We start from the raw sequence: 18,954 nt of genomic DNA, 5'->3' as shown, positions 1-18,954 counted from the left end.
CAAATCACTGACAGACAGGAGCATTTTCCCCTCTTACTGGCAGTGAAAGGAGAAAAACGCTGCTAAAAAAAAAAATCCAGTTTGAGGCCATAGCAACTAGCTGCAGTGGCTCATTGTTATGCAAACCCCATGCAGTAGAAAGTGGAGCTTCTACATTGAAAACAATTTGGAGGTGTTGCAAGTGTAACCTGTGTGTGACAGTTTGTCTTTGACCACATGCTCAGTATGATTTGTGACTTGAAGGGGGGACGGGGGCTCAGCTTACCTGCACGTCGTCGGTAGCTGGGATGTAGGTTGCTCTTTTGAAGGTGTCCGTCACATTTCGCAGGATCTCCGTGGAAAAGAGAAGGTCACCACTGTAGTAGCTCCTCCTCTGCAAGAGCTCCAGGAGAGTCCTTACGATCTGAGACATGCCCTCCCCAGCCAGGGTCCTCTGACCCTTCGCGAGATGCTCTCGTAACTACAATGTGCAGAGAGAGACAGACAAATGAGAAAACTTGATGCTTTTCACCTCTGCTTGTGGCACTTACTGTATGTAGTACACGTGTTCTCATTCAAAATATGTAGCTGGCAAATGTCATAAACAGAAAGACCAAACAAAGCAAAGATCATGTTGTTATAAGACATCAAAGGAAGGTTTTGGATGGGAGCTGAAAAGAGTGTTTCAAGACAGGAGAAGGTACATGTTTGGATGTTTGTGCTTGTGCTTAAAATAGGTGAGCAAAAAGAGGCCTAGCCGCACTCACAGGCAGAAATTGGATCTCATCACTTCAGAGACAGAGATACAGAAAGCAAGACTGTGTGTTTGTGAATTTCAGAGAGAGAGCGAGAGAGAGAGAGAGACTGAAATAACTGAAGATAACATCAATCACAGAAAATTTATTATTGACTCCTGGTGTTAATGAAAGGCTGGAACAGAAGCTAACAGTGCAATCAGCTTCGTCGCGTACAATCCCTGACCCCCATCTCCCTCTGCCATCATCGAGGAGATGAGAGGGGTTGAAGTTCACAGAGCAGGAAAACAGTCTAGCTGATGAACACATTCATTAGCTACGTTCATTAATTGACAAAGTGTGAGCACAAAGCTCTGGAAAAGCTTATTAGAGATACCGGCAAGCCCCGAGTAAAGACACAGCGCTATTTTGAGTAAACGTTTTCCAAAAGGAAGTTGAAGAGATTTACATAATGGGTGAAAAAAGGACAATGAAGACAGCACATAACTAACTTTAAATAAAAGAACCTTCACCTTCACTTTCTCATAAATTCACGAATGATACAGACAAGTTTGATGAAGGTGAGTTATGATAGAAGGTGATACTGCAACTAACTGGCTCAAGTGATGCAATAATATACACATCTTATTTTTTCTGCTTGCTGAAGAGTTTCAGAGTATGTATTTGTGAAAAACGGGAACTTACAGTTAAATGTAAATATCTATATTCAAGTGAGACGCATCTGGCGAAGCTCGGAGGACCCCAGAAAGCAACTCCATTATTGTCCAGCATGCAACGACGACTAGCAGATCCTAGACAAAGAGAGAAGCAGAGACAAATACTTGACATGAAATTCAACAAATTTAGAAAGGAAAGCGGCCTGGGAACATGTCATCTATTACTGTAATATGTTGTCCAATAGTCATTGACTGTGATCAGGAATGCATTTCATTTATGGTCAATAAACCTGTTGTGCCTAAGTACGATGTACTTGATGGGGAATGGAGAAAGATTGTTGTACTTATTATGGAAATTCATATTACTGCCAAAAACATGAACATCTTGCTTGGATTCTATAGACGAGAGTTATTCCCATTTATCACATGTAGCATTAAGGTGTTTGGCAGCCCGCAAACTGGAAAAGGCTGCAAAAATACTTCAAACAGACAAAACCTTTTCCCTGGCCATGTATTTATGCACTTAGTGAAGTGTGGCTCTGCCTTTTAGTAATACAGTGATATAATTAAACAGTATTTTAATGGTTATTTCAATTTAGTTAGTAAATTGATTTCCCTTAAATGTAATGTTCGTGAAGTTTAAATGTTTTTCTGGCAAGCTACCAAATGTATGCAGTCGTGTTTTGATGTCAGAGCCCACATAGTTTAAAAGATGTAGAAAACATGGGCATATTACAGGTATTCTGAACCACATCTGCTCTTGTCTTAAATTCTGATGAATAAACTGTTTAATGGAAATTAAGGTTATTTTTTTCTGCTTATGGAGGTATGAAAGGAAAGGTTTGGCAGCCAGCTGCTTTAGAATCTCCTTCGTTTAGATTAGCGTTGCTGTGATAACACACATATAAGGATTGACTATTCAAGAAGGACATGTGTGCTACTAATTAGGGATTTGCAGGATATTACATGAGTTGGATATATTATAATTACCTCTTCTGTACACCAAAGCTCAAAATAGTGACACTGTTTAAGGACATGAGCCTTACGCATTTAAATCAATCCGAGTACCTATTTGATCCAGACGAAGAGCACATCTCATTTTTTAAAACACAGAGACTTGAGTAATTTAGGATATCCTGAATACAATTGTATCTATTTTACAATGTTTTCTTTGGTACTGATGATATGATTGCTGGGTTGTGGTTGCACTGCATTTCCTACATGACAGTGAAACATTAGAAGCATTACATAAAGGCTTATATTATCATGGAGTTTTTGTTGATGAAGTATGAATTTATTTTCGTTCTTTATTTCTGTCCCTGTAACTACCAAGTGGTAACATCCATTTATGGGGCTAACACACTTCTGTTTCTCCTTTTGGAGATTTTTTTCATGCCAGTTAACATCTTCAAATTGTTCTTCATGTGGATTTGTTTCGATTAAATTTGAGTTTCTGTTGTTTCTTTCTATTCCCCCGTTAACTAGCTCTGCTCATGTAAAACTACCAGATGATTTTCTATTGAGCATGAGTGTCTGCTTTCTTTTTCTCACTGTAGGTAGCTTAGCTCATGCTAACTACCAGGTGCTCACGTTTATTCACGGTACTAATAAACGTCAGTATCTCCTGTTTCACACGTTTAACGTTTATTGGACATTTTCAATTTTTCGTTCCTGTGGGTTTTCTGTTGTTTAAGTATGCCAATGCGTTTCTATAGGTTCTTTATTTTCTCGCTCTGTAGCTGTTGCTTATGCTAACTACTGAGTGCTAACTATAGAGTGCTAACTACAGAGTTCTAACTACTGAGTGCTAACTATAGAGTGCTAACTACAGAGTTCTAACGACTGAGTGCTAACTATAGAGTGCTAACTACAGAGTTCTAACTACTGAGTGCTAACTATAGAGTGCTAACTACAGGGTTCTAACTACTGAGTGCTAACTACAGAGTGCTAACTACTGAGTGCCAACTACTGAGTGCCAACATGAGCGCTGACGACTTCCGTTGCTCATGTGGGACATTGTTTTGTGCCTGTTTCACATTGTCTAATGCTACCTTATGCCTGGTTTGTGTATTTTATAAACTGCCAACACTGTTGTATTGTTTAACATCACCTCTGATTTTTACTAAATACTTGAAATATGCTAACAGCTACCAGATTTTGGCAAAAGCACATCATGCGACTGACCAGTGGCGTTAGTTGGACACTTGTTGTAGACAGTTTCTCCAGCTGAGGCTCTCTTCCATGACATAGTGAGAAGGTGATCTTCTTTACATATCTCATGAGGAGCTGTAGAGGTAGGTGAGAAATACATCGAAAAAGTGAAATGTAGCACAGTCAAGCAGGCACGAAGGAAATAAGAAAAATCACCACGCACAAACTCCCACAGACATACGTAGCAGCGAAAAAAAAGGGAGTCTGAGAAGCACAAAAAACAAGATTCAAATCAATGTTCTCCTGCAGCAGTTCCCAATCATATTCCCTTGTACATTGCTCAGTGCTCTATGTCAGTGTCACTGCCTCAGTACAGTATCTCATTCCCTCTTCATCTTACCCCCTCTCTTTATTCATCTATTTCCCCCCCTCCCTCTCTTTCATAACCCTGATGAAAAAAAATGGGGGCGAGCACTCTGAAGATATTCCGAAGGGGCAGACGAGTGTTGGCAGCGGCGATGAAGAGGGATGAAGAGGGATGGTGAGGAAAGAGAGAGGAAGAAAAAGAGAGAGAGAGACGCTGGAAGAGAGAAAATATATGTCCCCCTGAAATGCCAACAGACAAGATCCTCGTCTTGTGTAAAAGAGGTTTCGGGAGCGACTCAAAACAAAGGGGTCATGGTGGATTTGTAGCCTGTCGGAGCTCAAAGCAACCACGTACACATGAGGCATTCAGGCTTGTACAGAACATACACTTGCACATTCACACGCACACAATTTCAGTCAAGAGGTATGCTTATTAAACCACACTATTTCCTGCACCTGCTGACACTCTGACATTAGCCGTCTCTCCCACTAACAGGCAGAGGAACACAAAGAGTGCAAGCAAGCGCAAGACAGTGAGCGCGATAAAAACTGTGTTAAAGAGGAGCGATATAAGGAGAATCGGAGTATCTCTCAGGTAAACTGAGAGGACGCAAGGAGAGCGCGACAAGGCGCGGACATGCAAAAATCAATAACGAGGCAAAGACGGATGGGTAGGTGAATTGATGAAAAGACAAACAAGAGGCGCATAAGAATGAGAAGAAGGCAGTTCTAAAATTGCGATAGAAGCCTTTGGCTGTGGTGCGAACCACTGGGAATCACTTCCATTCTGCCTGACAAATACTGTGCATGTGCAGATTGGGCCCAGACAGATACACGCACGCTTCTCTCTCCAACTAGGAGAGGCATGCAGAGAAATCCACCCATGCAGAAAACTAAATGTCGAAGGCAAAAGAAGTGTTGATACAGAGTTTTCAAGCATGAATGATATGTACATCAGCATACATATAATGGGCTTATTTTCTCAGCTCTCTCACACACACACACACACACACACATTCAGTGAGTCACTGACCAGGGCACTTCTTGTCATTACAGGACCGGACCTCCTCTCCCGAGCCATCGCAGGGGTAGCCCTGTTGTCCGGTGCCGTCACACATCCTGAAGCGACGCTGCCAACCGGAGTCACATGTCTTGCTGCAGAGGCTCCAGTGGTTCCAGCTGCCCCAGTTACCTCCACCTAGATGAGGACCAAAGCACCGCCGGGGAAGTTTGGGGAGCGGGGAAGAAGGGTGAGAGGGAACGAGAACCGCAAGTAAGGTAAAAAAATAAATAATGGGAGTTGTTGATGAATACCAAATTTACGATACATGGCAGTCATTTCTAAATCTTTTCAATTTTTGAACAGCATGAGACGTAAATTATCTCGCTTATTAAAACACAGTATTTTTGTCCTCTGGGGCTCGCTGTCAAAACAGACTCACAAGCCAAGTCAACCCATAAATTGCTGGAATACACGAATCAGGGAAAAAAAAAAAATACCGATGCCTTTCGAGAATGCATGTTTCATGTTTGCATAATGTCGTTCCAGAGCGTGCGAGTGTGAATGCTAAGCATTATTTTGTACGACTTACCACTGCAGGAAGGATTGGTGCAATTTCTGCTCTCCTGATGGGGGCCCTTACATTCAGCCCAGCCGTGCACCGATGCACTGCAGCGTCGCTGCCTCTGCTCGGTTCCTGCGTTACAAGTCACACTGCATCTCGACCACAGCCCCCACTCCAACCACTGGCCCTCCACTGGACAGAGGGAGGGGGAGATGGAAGTGGATATGGAGAGACAGGGAAATGGATGAAAGTGGCGGGAAGAAGATGTTGGGGGCACACAGGGAAATCAGGATCAATTGATCCAGATTTATGAAGGATAGCAAAGAGGATGTAAGGGGAAAAGAAAGGCGCAAAGGGAGAAAAGACAAGACAGAGAAAGTGAGTAGGCTACAAGTGAACAGAATATAAATAAATTACAGAGGCTATTTGCTTTTCCAACAACAGCAACAAACAAACACGTTTCATGTTCCTCTGGACATTTGAAATATTTCAAACTGTTACGAAAGCTGATTACAATTCCTTTCCTGCTGTGTTTTAAAGAGTTCAAACAGAGTACAGATGTTAGATTTCCATTCAAAGTGTTATTAGAAAGGCACCAGATTTCAACTCTTGACTGGTGCAGAAACAGACAAAGAAAAAAACACAATATCAATACAACCCAGCACTGCCTGTCAGACGATGCATGAATACCAAATAGCTCAACCAAAGTCCCCAATGTCCTCTTTAATAAGGCAGCATTGCTGGTGTAATTGAGTTGTCGAATGAAATATGCAAACTCCCCAAATAAATGTGCTAATCAAAAACAGGGCGATCAATCATTTATAGTGCAGGCAGTGATTTTTGGTATGTTATCAACTTCAAAGCTGGTTATAAGACAATTCTGAGGATCTGTGTCACAGAAAGAACACAATGTTCTGCTTTGAAAAAGCAGAACATTGTGTTTAATTCGTGCCACATATTTGTGATTTAAATTCTTTGATCGAAAAAACTTGAGAGAGAAACCAATTACTGACCTGCGACCATGGCTATTTGTATTTCAGAATACTGTTGAACAAAGGGACTTAATATATTGTTGCAATTTATAATTGTTGCTACTGGTTTGAAAATACTGAAATCCTGTCCTTTGAGATTCTGGGCAACATGCTAACAAAAGCACCCCTGTATCCTGATAATGCCTCAGGGTTACTTATTGTTCAACTGCATTATTACTTCAGTTGGTTGTCTTAAGGCGGTGGTATCTAATTGTGTTTTACCTGCTCATATATCGTTGAAGAAACCATTTCGGAAATGCTGTTTTTCTTGTAAAATTGTCAGACCAATCACTCTCTAGGTTATGCAACTTTAATTGCACTGAATAGTCAATTGTTATTCTGAGATAAATTGATTGTCCTTACTCCTGTGAACCAACCACATATATTGAGGTAATCATTTTGAGTTGAGTAACAGTACAATGCCTCCTGTTAGCAGCACTGTCACTTATGAAAAAATAAGTTATTTCAAAATTAAATAAATCACATGCACACATTTTGTTGCTTAAAGACAAATTGTCTTTTAAACAGCATATCAAGTGTACTGCAATGTAATTTGTAATGAGGTGCCAACTATAGAAACAAGGAAAACTAATATTCAAGTGAGGCGTCATTGATTATGAGGATATTTTTGAAAATGTTAGATTCAGTATCATACTGCGTTACGATTCATCTCTAATTCGGGTTTCCGCACACATCAGTGCAGAATGTATGAAAGAGTTGGTTTGCCCTACTTATAGAACCGTTGTATGGAACATTGTTACATTTGTTTTTGAAGGGCCTATTACACTGATTTCTTATCTATGTTCTTTACTGACACCATTAACAGTAGCTGCAACCTCAGATCAAATGAGGTGCATCATTCCTAAGACCCGCGACCATTTTTAAAGTGCATTTATTCATTATTTATGTTGTAATTAAGTTTTGCCATCTGTGCTTTTATGTGGTGAAACTTTTACGCTGCCATCTTGGTCGAGACCGCCATGTAAAAGAGATTCAAAATATCACTGGGATGATCATGGCTAAACGGTTAAATAAGATGAAATTAAATAAGTGTCCACCTGCTGGTTGCTACTTTAACTGTTTGCTGTTAAGTGCTGGGGAAGTAAGCTTCCGGTGGTTTTATCAGAACAGTTTTGCTTAAAACAGCTGCTCTCTGCTGGAGGTCGGAGGTCGATGAAAATGGGACTGAATAAAAACAGTAAAGCTGTAAAAGCAAAACAGTGAACTGAAATACAGTAAAACACTTTACAGTGCAGAGTTGGGTGAGAATTCTCTGTGGGTATATCACAAGAAGCAACACTTTTCACATCGCACAAAGCCATGAGTTCAATTATTAATAGTGGTGCCTTAAACTGATTCCAAGTTTTATTCAATTGAATTGAATGTAACCTAGAGCCATGCTGACCCGATGTAGCTCATAGACCCGTGTATAGTGACTAATCTATGCTGAATAGAAATTAATAATGTATAAATCGTGCTCATAGTTAAAGCTAAGTACTTTTGAAAATGTGTGGAATGAATGTTAGCTCAGGCAATGCGAACATTTCATGATCATATATAAAAGACAGAACCTGTGATTGCAGCCTTGCAAGCTTTTGTGTACGTTCTGTAGGAATGTGGTAGCCTGTCTATTTGTTTCCCATATGAACAAAGAATATCAATTCAAAGTGAGAACTGTTCTCTTTTGGGGCTAAGAAGTATAGATTGAAGCACACATTGTAACCTACACACAGGGGCTTTAAGTAAAAGATGAAGTGAAATACAGTGGTGTAAATGTATTTGTCTGGTTCTCCCCAAGTGGGAAGGCATTGCCAACTCTCCTTGGTAATGTGGTCAATCACGCTGGGTGCTGCTGTTACTGTGCTGGGAACACAGCACTGTGTTGGGGATAACATTCACAGAATGAGCTGAGTGGGCATGAGTGAGCGCGAATGCAAGTGTGAACGTGACATTTCCCCCAAGTCTAATTCTGAGTAACTAAAGTGACAAGTCTGGAACAGCTTCCCAAAGGAGAACAAACCATCTCCTCCTCTTTCCATCATTGTGAAAACACTGTAAAAATGCAAAAATGTTGTAGAAATTAGTGGTGATTGTAAGAAGCTTTTGCAGTGTGTGTCGAACAAAAAGGAGCAAAATAGCATTTAAAAAGACGTGATATGCTGAGCTATAACTTGACTGTTAATATTGCAAGAAAAAAAATCAAACATACAGGCATGAAGGCAATTCCTGACCAGCTCCCCTCCTTCACATGAGTGCCTTTCAGTCAGCCTTTCAAAAGATCTCATAAAATCAAATTAATTACGCAGGTATGACATTTATTTTTACTCTTTGCCTGTTGATTGCCTTTGTTCAATGCAATAGCTGTCATATTAACATTATTAAGCTCTGCCCACGTGTGCAAGTATTTGTTAGATGCGTTCACACGTCTACGCAAGCGACAAGCCACTGTGAAGCAAGATTAAAAAATAAATATTGAACGTAAGAGTAAAATTTGAACAAGGATTTAACACACTACTACAGACAATATTAGCCAGTTAAAAGTCTGAGTATATTGTTTGCAGTGAGATCCAATCACTGACATGTACATACATGCACATGCACACACACACACACACGCAAGATCCATCAAAGCTCTATTTTCTATAGATGGCCGTTTCTGCCAAGAGGCCTATGCTGGTATTCATCATTTCAAAGTCCCACTGCCTTTGAACTCCCAAAAGCACGTTGTATTTGTTGTGATAGATTCAAACCCTCATAGATAAACACAGAAACCATATGAGGACACGCATACAAATATTTCCTTAAGGCCCTTGAAGGAGGAGCCTCTCCTTTCTCCCAAACCCTCTCTTTCTATCCCTGTTCCCAGAACAGCATGGCAAAACATCCCGGAGGCCATACTTCGGATTACGACGTCTCCCTATTCCTCCCTCTTTGAGACATAACTTTGCAGCCTCTTTGTCTGGCAATGGGGACGTTTTTGTTTTATTTAAATATTAACCGTATAAAACTATTGCTTTGAAAAACATTAAAACTAAAAAAAAAAAAGAAGCTCAATAAATAAATAAATATTAGTCGGAAGCATGAGAACACAAAAAGGCGTTAGCCCATACAGGCTCCAACACCGTTCACGTAAATATATATACAGGATAATATACAGGATACCCTTAGCAGCAATAAATAAAAAGCACTTACCCTGTGATAATTGCTCAGCCTGTGAGGGATTACATACTATACAAGCACACACTCTCACTCAAACTGAAATCAATTCAGGAAATAAAAAGGATATTGTTCAGAAAGCAGCCACCAATTTTGTTATAAACTGTCTTGTGTTTTAGTGTCTGTGCATCCATTAATGTCATTATCCCAATGCTATGGAGAATCCATTTACATTCTGCCAACGCAGAAACCATGCATCAAATTAAATCACTGAAATAAATACTCCCTTCTAATGTTAATGCTTTCAAAGTAAGTGGTTTTCTAAAAGGGACACTTGAAATACAAAATTAAAATTGTGCAGTGGCAATGAATATGCCTCAAGTATGCTTTAAAGTTTTAAAATGCCAAAGGCTTTTTCGTTTGGGCAAGATTTAAACTCCTCCATATATCTAATCAGTCGCTCAGAATGAGGTTGGCTAGTATTTACATCTTAGTAGATGAGTTGACATCTTCGCCTAGAAAGCTGCTCTGTGATAGGCTGCGGCCGTCATGGGTCAAAACCTCCCCGGCTGGCTCTTGACAGTCTGCTCTATTGAGATGTTATTTCAATCGCTGGGCTGTCCTTTTCCGCTCCGATGCAGCCTGATAAAGATGTTTCGGCTGGACAGTCTGAGCCAGATTGGAATAAATTCCTCAGGTACAATTGACAAGAGAATTAGATGGGGCTGCTCCAGTGACTTATTGCTGTTCTTGACACGGTATAGGTATAGGCCTGGTAATCTCAGAGACAATAGCTTAAGAGCTTCACTGCAGGACTGCTCAGCAATCAAAACCAAGCCAACCATGGAGGAAGCCGGAAAGTCCAACCAAAGGGCTTTACCTGGTTACGACCCCTCAGGGTGGCTGAGTGACAAAAAAAGTCTGAGAATCCCATGGCTTACCTGAGATCAATATGGAAGTGAGAAAAACAGAAATACGTTCCAATATTTAGGATGAGAAGTGTCCATGCATCATTCCAAGTTGGTTACTCCCCTTCTGAACATTGTCACACGTAAGCCTAAATTAGCTATATGTATATGTTTTCATGTGCTACATTTGTCACAGTTTATTAACAAAGGAAACAAGGAACAAACAGATAGTGGAGAACTCCTTCCTAAAAACAGACAAAATAGAAATAAGGAGAGGAAGATCGCAAACTGTAACAAAGACTGATGGTAAACAGCTTGGTTGAGTATTGAGCTAAATGCTAATGTCAGCAGGCTAACATGCTCATAATGTCAAAGCTAATATGTTTTAGCAGACAATATGTTTACCATATTTATTATCTTAATTTAGAATGCCAAAATTTGATAATTTTCACCAAACACAAAGTACATCTGAAGTTGATGGGAAGGTCATTGATATTTCAGGTATCTGGCAAACAAAGGTACTGGACATATTTTAATCTGATGATGAGAAATGGATAACCACCGTTTTTACAACTTATCCTGAGGGAGGCCATGAACATCTTGCCAAATTGTATGGCAATCTATCCAATATTTTGTTAAAAAATCAAAGTCAAAACAACAAATGTCAACCTCATGGTGGCGCTAGAGAAAGAAAATCAGTGAAATCAGTAACATATCTGGGCTTTAGCCTGTGGGAACCATGATAGTCTGTACAGCATATTATGGTAATTACCGAATCATTGTTGAGATATTTCAGCATAGGGCGCTAACATTGTTAAGTCCAACTAAAAACGATAGAAACACATAAGAAAATGACTGGTGATGAAATGTTTGCCCATACATTACAGCAGAAAATATGATTTCGTTGAGCTGAATTTGTTTTGGTGTGGATATGGAATTTTATTTTGATGTATTTTCACGTCACTCTCTCCCCTGACAAAGCTTTAATGGAAGAACACAAACTATAATTGCATATGCATGTAAATTCAAGAGCTTTAACAGTAACCCAGTTGTATTTGGTTTTGATTCTTGTGGTTTGGAAGAAAACAAAGAAAGAGTCATGCATGAGTAGGCGGAGAGGCAAAGAGTGAGAGTCTGGTTCTATCATGTAGATGGGAAGGGTACTAACCAGGACACACTGCTATGTTGCAGAGTTTGGTCTGAACCTCGGGCTGTTCACAAGCCACGGCCATGCCTTCTTTCACACACTTCCTGGTTCGCGTCCTGGAACCCCTCCCACAGGTCACGGAGCACAGACTCCATAGCGACCACTCCTCCCACAGCCCATGCACTGCAAATACCCACAAACACACAACATGGGGATGAGGAATGAGGGGGGGGGGGGAGGGGTTGGAGCATCCAATCGCAGGCAAGAGGGTGAGAGAATGAGAGAAACATGAGATAATAAATGAGTCTGAGCACATTCCTTGAAAAAACAACAACATGAATGAAGTTACCTTCTGAACTCCACAAAACCTTTCCAGTTCCAATGGAAAAGAAACAGTGGCAATGATATGTTACTACATGAATTAGGAATGGACATTTGGCATTTGAAGTCATGCAGCCCAGGTCATGAAATGAATAAGTTGAGTTTGCTTCTGAAATTATTAGAGCTTTCAGTCCTTATATAGAGTGAACCAAAGTATCCAAAGACTCCAATGACATAAAACACCAATTAAAGTATTACAAATATTCATCATCTTTCTTCCTTCCCTGTTGTTTCATCTTTACATTTTGTACATTTCACCCGATTTTAGCAACATATGGAAATAAAATACATGAAAATACAGCAAACAAGCAGTGGAGTTGCACAAACACTTTGCAGGTAATGAACATGGCTTTACTCAAAGCAAGTCATTGCACAAATATGTCTAGCCGTGTTTCAGCCATGTGACACTGGCAGATTGTGCCACAAATAATTGCTTGAATAATTTGGACATGTCTGATTTGAGATTAGAGGGAATAATGACAGAAATAATACTAAAGACATTGATTGTTTATTGAATGTCGAAGAGAATACAAACAGATGGATGTGTGAGATTATCAACAGATTTGAAAGAACACAAACATATGTGGGCTCATACAGTTTGGAAGACTTTGGAATACAAAAAAAACACAGAGGCCAAGAAATGGAGGTTATTTGGAAAACAGACATGTTCAGTGAGAGACGAGAGGAGATTAAGCTTTGCTGAAAGAGACCGAGGAAAGCGAGAGGAGAGGATTTGGAGAGATGCTGGAAGAAAGATAGAAAGCAAGATGTAGCGATGGGGAGGTACAGAGGGAGGGAGGGAGGGAGAGAAAGTTAGAGACAGCAGGATGGAGATCGCTGCTCCTGTGTTGAGCGAAGCTAAATAAATCATGGCGATAAATAATTAAGTCTACTCTGTGAAGGAAGGCTCAGAGGAGCAGGAGTAGAAGGATCAGAGAGAAGAAGAAGACTGTGGTATTAAAAAGTACGGAGATATCAGGAACACATAAACAGTGATATATCCTTAAATTCAGCAAAACATGGTATCAGTGTGTTTTTAGCTTTTGTACAAAGCTGCTATATGTTGCAGAGGAAAACAGCAAAATCATTGATGTCGCATTTTGTTGCTTTACTGTTTATTTTAATGAAATGATCTGTCAAGTAAGCTTACTTGCTATAGCCTTGCTAAATTGGAGTCAGTTGCACTAGCTGTTCTTAAATTAAAACTCACAGAAACTGTGTTAAAACATAAGTATTAAGTTGAGATTTACACGCCACTAAATTTAAACAGGGTTCCACCACACAAAGAAGTTCTTACTCAGAGATTAGTAGTTGAATATGCATGCCTACTAACTGTCAGGTGTAAGTGTTGCATAGCTAAGTGAACCAGCTAACGTTAGCCTGCTAATACCTAATATGGTCAACATATCTCAAAAGATATGCTGTTTAACAATCATTTTAAAGTACATTTCCCTAAAAAAAAAACACAAGTTACAAAAGTTATGGAAATAACTTAAACTAAATAACCAAAGAGCATCGACTGGGGTCGCATAATTGTATGTCAGTCTCTTGTTGCACCTTAACAATTTAATAAGTAATAGATTAACAACTGGCAACACGGTTCTCAACTTTAAGTATCGTTTGGGTTGAGGTTTAATTTGGGATCTGTGAGTCATACTGTAGCCAACAACAAACAACCAGTCCCAATTTCATTTATTTTAAATGGACTATTTCATGGTGCAACAGTCACAGCCACCAAATCAAGATTTGTGAGCTTTGAAATTGTAATTTAGTAACACCGGCTTGGAACGTTGTGTCAGTGGAACAGTTGTTAGCTATTTGAAAGGCTGTATTTCAATGCAGGACCATGGGAAATGTTATGTGCTGAAGCACGTCAGCCAAAATATATTGGCATAAAACTTAAAACAAGACTTATTTCCAAAATATTCAATTTAATAAATCATGATGAAAAATATAACCGGCACCCTCAAAGTGCAAGTGGATTTCTTGGAGGTATCTTATCCCAAATTGCAAAACCTTCTCAGGAGACAGAGGCAACTTGATACAACAAACTCCAATTATAATTTTTTTTGTTTACAATAACACTACAAGATTGCTTATAAGGCATTACTTATTCATCCAAATCGAACCTTCATCTCTCAGACCCAATATAAGTGTATCCGAAGACTGACTGCGCAAAGCCAATCAATTAGCCAATAAAATCAAGCTTGAGGCAGCTTTGGGACTAAGACACATTAAAAGGAGAAAATAGCAATTGGATATAGCAAGAAGGGTAAAAGCAGATAAGCTAATTAAACAGGAAACATGATATAAATGTCTTCAGATACTGGGATTAGGATTGTATTACACCACCTTTTGGTGACAAGGTAAATCCGCAGAGTAATATTTCCAGTCATAAACAAAGAAGCACAGAGCAATTGTGTCACTTGTATTTTCTCTTGACACAAACAACTACATTAACATATTGCGGCGTGTCTTAGTTCATCTGTGCACATTAAAAGGGAGTTGCTTGCCATCAGGGTTGTAGTCGCAGAGGGAGGTTGAAAAGAGCATGTTTACAGCAGCAAGCACAGAAAAAATAATGAATAAACAACAAACTGATCACTGGTGATCAAACCACAAAGTGACATATCTATGTCTCATAACAACCAGTCACAAAATCAAGCTCATGACCTCCAGAAATTCAGATCTTACTCTGAACCGGGTTTCTGATCTGAATGTAAGTAAGCTCAGATAAGAGAAGATAAAATGTCCATGCTCGACCTCCTTCATTTAAACAAATACACATACACATTTAGCAGAGCACACATGCACATCACCACTAGGAATAAGCATAATAAGGATGTATGACTTCCATACACATCTTTAAAATCGATATGCAATTATCTGATACACTTGTAATGATGCATTCTGTATGACGATATTAACTTTTAATGACTTATTTCTAGCGTTTGCAAATGCTGTGTAACATGAATCATATTGATCCTAATCATTACCATCATTAGCAGCAATTTCATCTGAGGTCATATTATGCATTGTTCAGAATTGTATGTAATAGGCTCTGTATGTGTGTGTGTATATTTGTGCGTTTGCCATCTGCATGATTCTGCCACGATTTAATGACGGCATCCTTGCATGCGCCCTCAGTCTCTTGGTTGAATGATTATTGGAAGTGTGATGTTGCAGCGTTTGACTACGCACTGACCCAGACATACTGTATTCATCATGCACCATTTTGTCACTCCGTGTTTTAAATGTCACGGAATCTGTGGCAAATGAGGAGCAGCTAAATGGAACAACACTAGGGGTATTACTTCACGTTGCACAGGTATGGGCATGAACACCTTCTACTTCACTGCATATTCTGGAAAAAAAAGAAGAAAAAAAAAGTTAATTTAAGACCAATTACTGCCTAGTTTGCGTTGTAAAGTGCCAGACCATTACTTACAATTGATTATCTGTTTCAACTTAATTTAAGAGTTTTACCCATGAAAAAAACGAGGAAAAAAAAAAAAGTCCATTTTCACTTCATTGGTTTTCTGTCCAAGCTACTTTTCTTTGATGTTCCCTAACTCTTGCAGACGGACATACACGCATGCAGATGTGCCTGGAGACATATCCACCCACTCTCACAACACACCCGTACTTCTAAGTCCTAACGTGTGCACAAACACAAATAAATGGTAAAAAGCAGAATAGAAATTTCTGGCAAACGAAAATGAAGTATGCCTACAGCACTCTCCCGGCATCAGGAAACTCTGGGAGAACCTTTGAAACAATACGTGCTGGGTTATGCCTGAGTGCAATTATGATTATGTGTATGTTTGTGATTGCAAGTAAATGCATCAGTATGAAACAGAGGATCTGTGGTAAAAACATTTCATTTGAACATCTTCCGGATAAATCAGTCATTTCTAAACATCAGGTTGGAAAATTCACTGTGCCTGTGTATGTATACTCCAATTTTAACGAATGGAGTTGTTTGATTTTAGAGCAAACCTATTGGCAACATTATTTATAAACGGAACACAACACGGCAACCAATATCCCATCAAAGGAGCAGCTGAGGATATTTATATCGACACTGAATGGAAAATGAGGCACTTAGACGTACAAATCGTGTTGGCACATTTGCATAAAAACAAGATTAGCATACACACCAACCGGGAAAGGAAAATGTTTCCTTTGCTTCTTGTGTCTTTTTTCTTTTCTTTTGCGGGGCGGTTGAGAAACATGAGTAAACACTAACTGACTCCTTACTTACACATGCACACGTGCTAAAAATGCACACGATGAAGTATACTTCATCATAGAGAAAATGCAAATCGAAGACACTGAATTACATTTTAAGTATATTGACATAGGGATCACTTAAATAACAATGGACAAAGCCCTATCAACACCCACAACTTATGCCCGGCACACAAACCAACAATGAAAACTACATATTAACATCACTAACACACATACATCCTGTGCGAAAAGTACACAGATACAAACACTCAGGGAACGCACCCAATATGTGGTGCACATAGAAATTAATTTACATATTTGCTCAGGGGTGAGTCCACAAAAGCACTCACAATGCAACACCACACACAGGACGTTTTTGTCTCATTTGAATACCAGTTTTTAGTTACTGATATGTGCACATATGCCTAGTAAATCAGGATTAGCCTCTTCAACCCCATAGATGCTGCTTCCCATAAAAAAAAAGTTCCTCATCCACAAACTTTTAAGTAACTAATGGACCTAAAGGCCTTGTCCAATGATGGGGCTCTATACATGTAGCGTCTAAAGCCCAGTCACTACACCCCGTGCTGTGAACACTGACATTTAGACAGCAGTAGCCCCACTTTTGCTTTGAGTTATCTGTCCCCAGAGAAGTTATGGCCATGACTTTTCATTTTATAGTCTGTCCTCAAAGGTAATGCTGTCATTATTAGAATGGCCGTGCATGGAGGACATTCATGCCATCTTCCTGCGATGCACTCTCTTAGGTATCACTGGGATCAGCGAGGTTAGCCTAGAGACTACCTAACTGTCTGCCAACCAGAATAGAGGGCCATGCTTTCATTCCCTCTGGCAGGCAAGGGACAATGCAGGCTTTTCTGCAAAAAAATGTCCCTTAGACAGGCCCACGGTCAGTCCCCAATCATTGCCCTAGTCAGGCAGCCAGGACATCAGCAATCACTTATTGTGTAATATTATTGTGCAGAAAGCTGGTGGTGTCGACGGATATCATATCAGACTTGATTCCTTTGATTCTACTTAAAAGCCAGGAGGATTCACATTCCAAAAAGATCCATTTGTGATTATTTTTGTATCGCGATCAAGCTAAAGGTGTCAACATAAGCTACTAGTGGCTTGGCCCACTTAAGGTAAAGGATGGTAACAACACCAGTGATGATGTTGTTCATCTACTTTCCAAAACGCCACCCCAGATGCAATTCCTCAGGTGACAGGGAGGTGTTGCCTTATGCAAACCTTGACAGGTTCATACATGTAAAAACATACATGGCAAGAGAAACATGCAAGTGGACAGGCAATACATTGTGAAGCCAGGAGAATGCTTTGCCGTCTCCCTTCTGGTGGAGCCTTACTCTTAAAAGAGTACTGCATCGATTTGCTGACTTGCAATGGAAAGTTTAAAAAAAAATCTAAAATAAAAGGACCGTGAATATTCACTTTTTTATCCCATGCATTCATCCTTGTCAAAACCTTGCACCTACATCAACCATAATGCAACTAAATCTTCAATAGTTCAGTTAGAGATCAATGGGTATTGTGCTAGTATCGGATTAAGCAGCCTCAAACTGCTAGCTTCAGGCAAAATGAGGAGCAGGCTACAGAGATTTTAACCCCTGGATGGTTTAAACATCTTTAAACCTGTATTGCTCATCTAGTGTGGCGATAGAACTAAAAAAAACAACTTTGCCACCTTTGCTTGTCTGCAGGTTATTAAAGAATGCTAATATTGCATGAGGAGCAAGGAGGTTCACTACATCTAGATGATTCATCTGCTGCGGTACTACCAAGCAGCACAGACATTTTGACATCCTCTGGTTAGGGACTGAGCATAAGCAGTGGATTAGAGGAGGGACAGAGGCCAGGCAGGAGAAAGCCAGTGCCATACAGGATTCCAGTTCGATTGCAATCAGGACAACCAATCAAACCAGAGCAGGACAGGCAGTACTTCACAATTCCATCAAGTAAAGGCCTATACCCTGGCAATCAAACCAGAGCAGAACTCAACATTATCCAGGATGAGTAGGACACAAGTTCCCTCGGTGAACTGATCAAGCTTGATTGTGTTGTATCTGTTGGAGGAAAAAAAGGACGAGGTGCTCTTCATTGTGCTCTTGCCTTTGTGTAGCAAGTAGATATGGTCGAATACACTCACCCTGAATGGCAGAGCATGTATGCAGATGACAAAGCAATTGATTGGTTGAATATATTATGGAGCTGCCATTGCATCGAAAAGAATAACTAAATCCTCAAAGCAAAAGCTGTTGTAGCTATGCTTTCATACATATATATATATATATACATACATATATATACATATATATATATATATATATATATATATATACGTATATATATATATATATATATATATATATATATATATATACATATACGTATATATATATATACATATACATATATATATATATATATACACATACACATATATATATATATATATACACATACATATATATACATACATATATACATATATATATATATGCATATATATATATTCATATATATACATATACATAGACATACATATACATAGATATATACAAATATATACATACATATATACGTACATATATATATACATACA

The 18,954-nt window shown here is 39.4% G+C and overlaps 1 protein-coding gene across 1 annotated transcript in view; it reads right to left on the bottom strand.

The window, feature by feature from the left end:
* adgrb2 (adhesion G protein-coupled receptor B2) overlaps positions 1-18,954 on the bottom strand; it is a gene marked incomplete at both ends in the record, with an annotated part of 133,520 nt that overhangs the window by 85,329 nt on the left and 29,237 nt on the right. Inside the window, 6 exons of the mRNA XM_079288475.1 lie at positions 266-460; positions 1,419-1,525; positions 3,575-3,676; positions 4,941-5,105; positions 5,500-5,664; positions 11,736-11,897. Of these exons, the coding sequence (XP_079144601.1) occupies positions 266-460; positions 1,419-1,525; positions 3,575-3,676; positions 4,941-5,105; positions 5,500-5,664; positions 11,736-11,897 (896 nt within the window). The remainder of the gene's footprint in view (positions 1-265; positions 461-1,418; positions 1,526-3,574; positions 3,677-4,940; positions 5,106-5,499; positions 5,665-11,735; positions 11,898-18,954) is intronic.

Source organism: Melanostigma gelatinosum, assembly GCF_949748355.1.
Source record: "Melanostigma gelatinosum genome assembly, chromosome: 17".
NCBI lineage: Eukaryota > Metazoa > Chordata > Actinopteri > Perciformes > Zoarcidae > Melanostigma > Melanostigma gelatinosum.
Note: the sequence above shows the minus strand (reverse complement) of the source record. Positions and strands in the feature narration are given on the sequence as shown.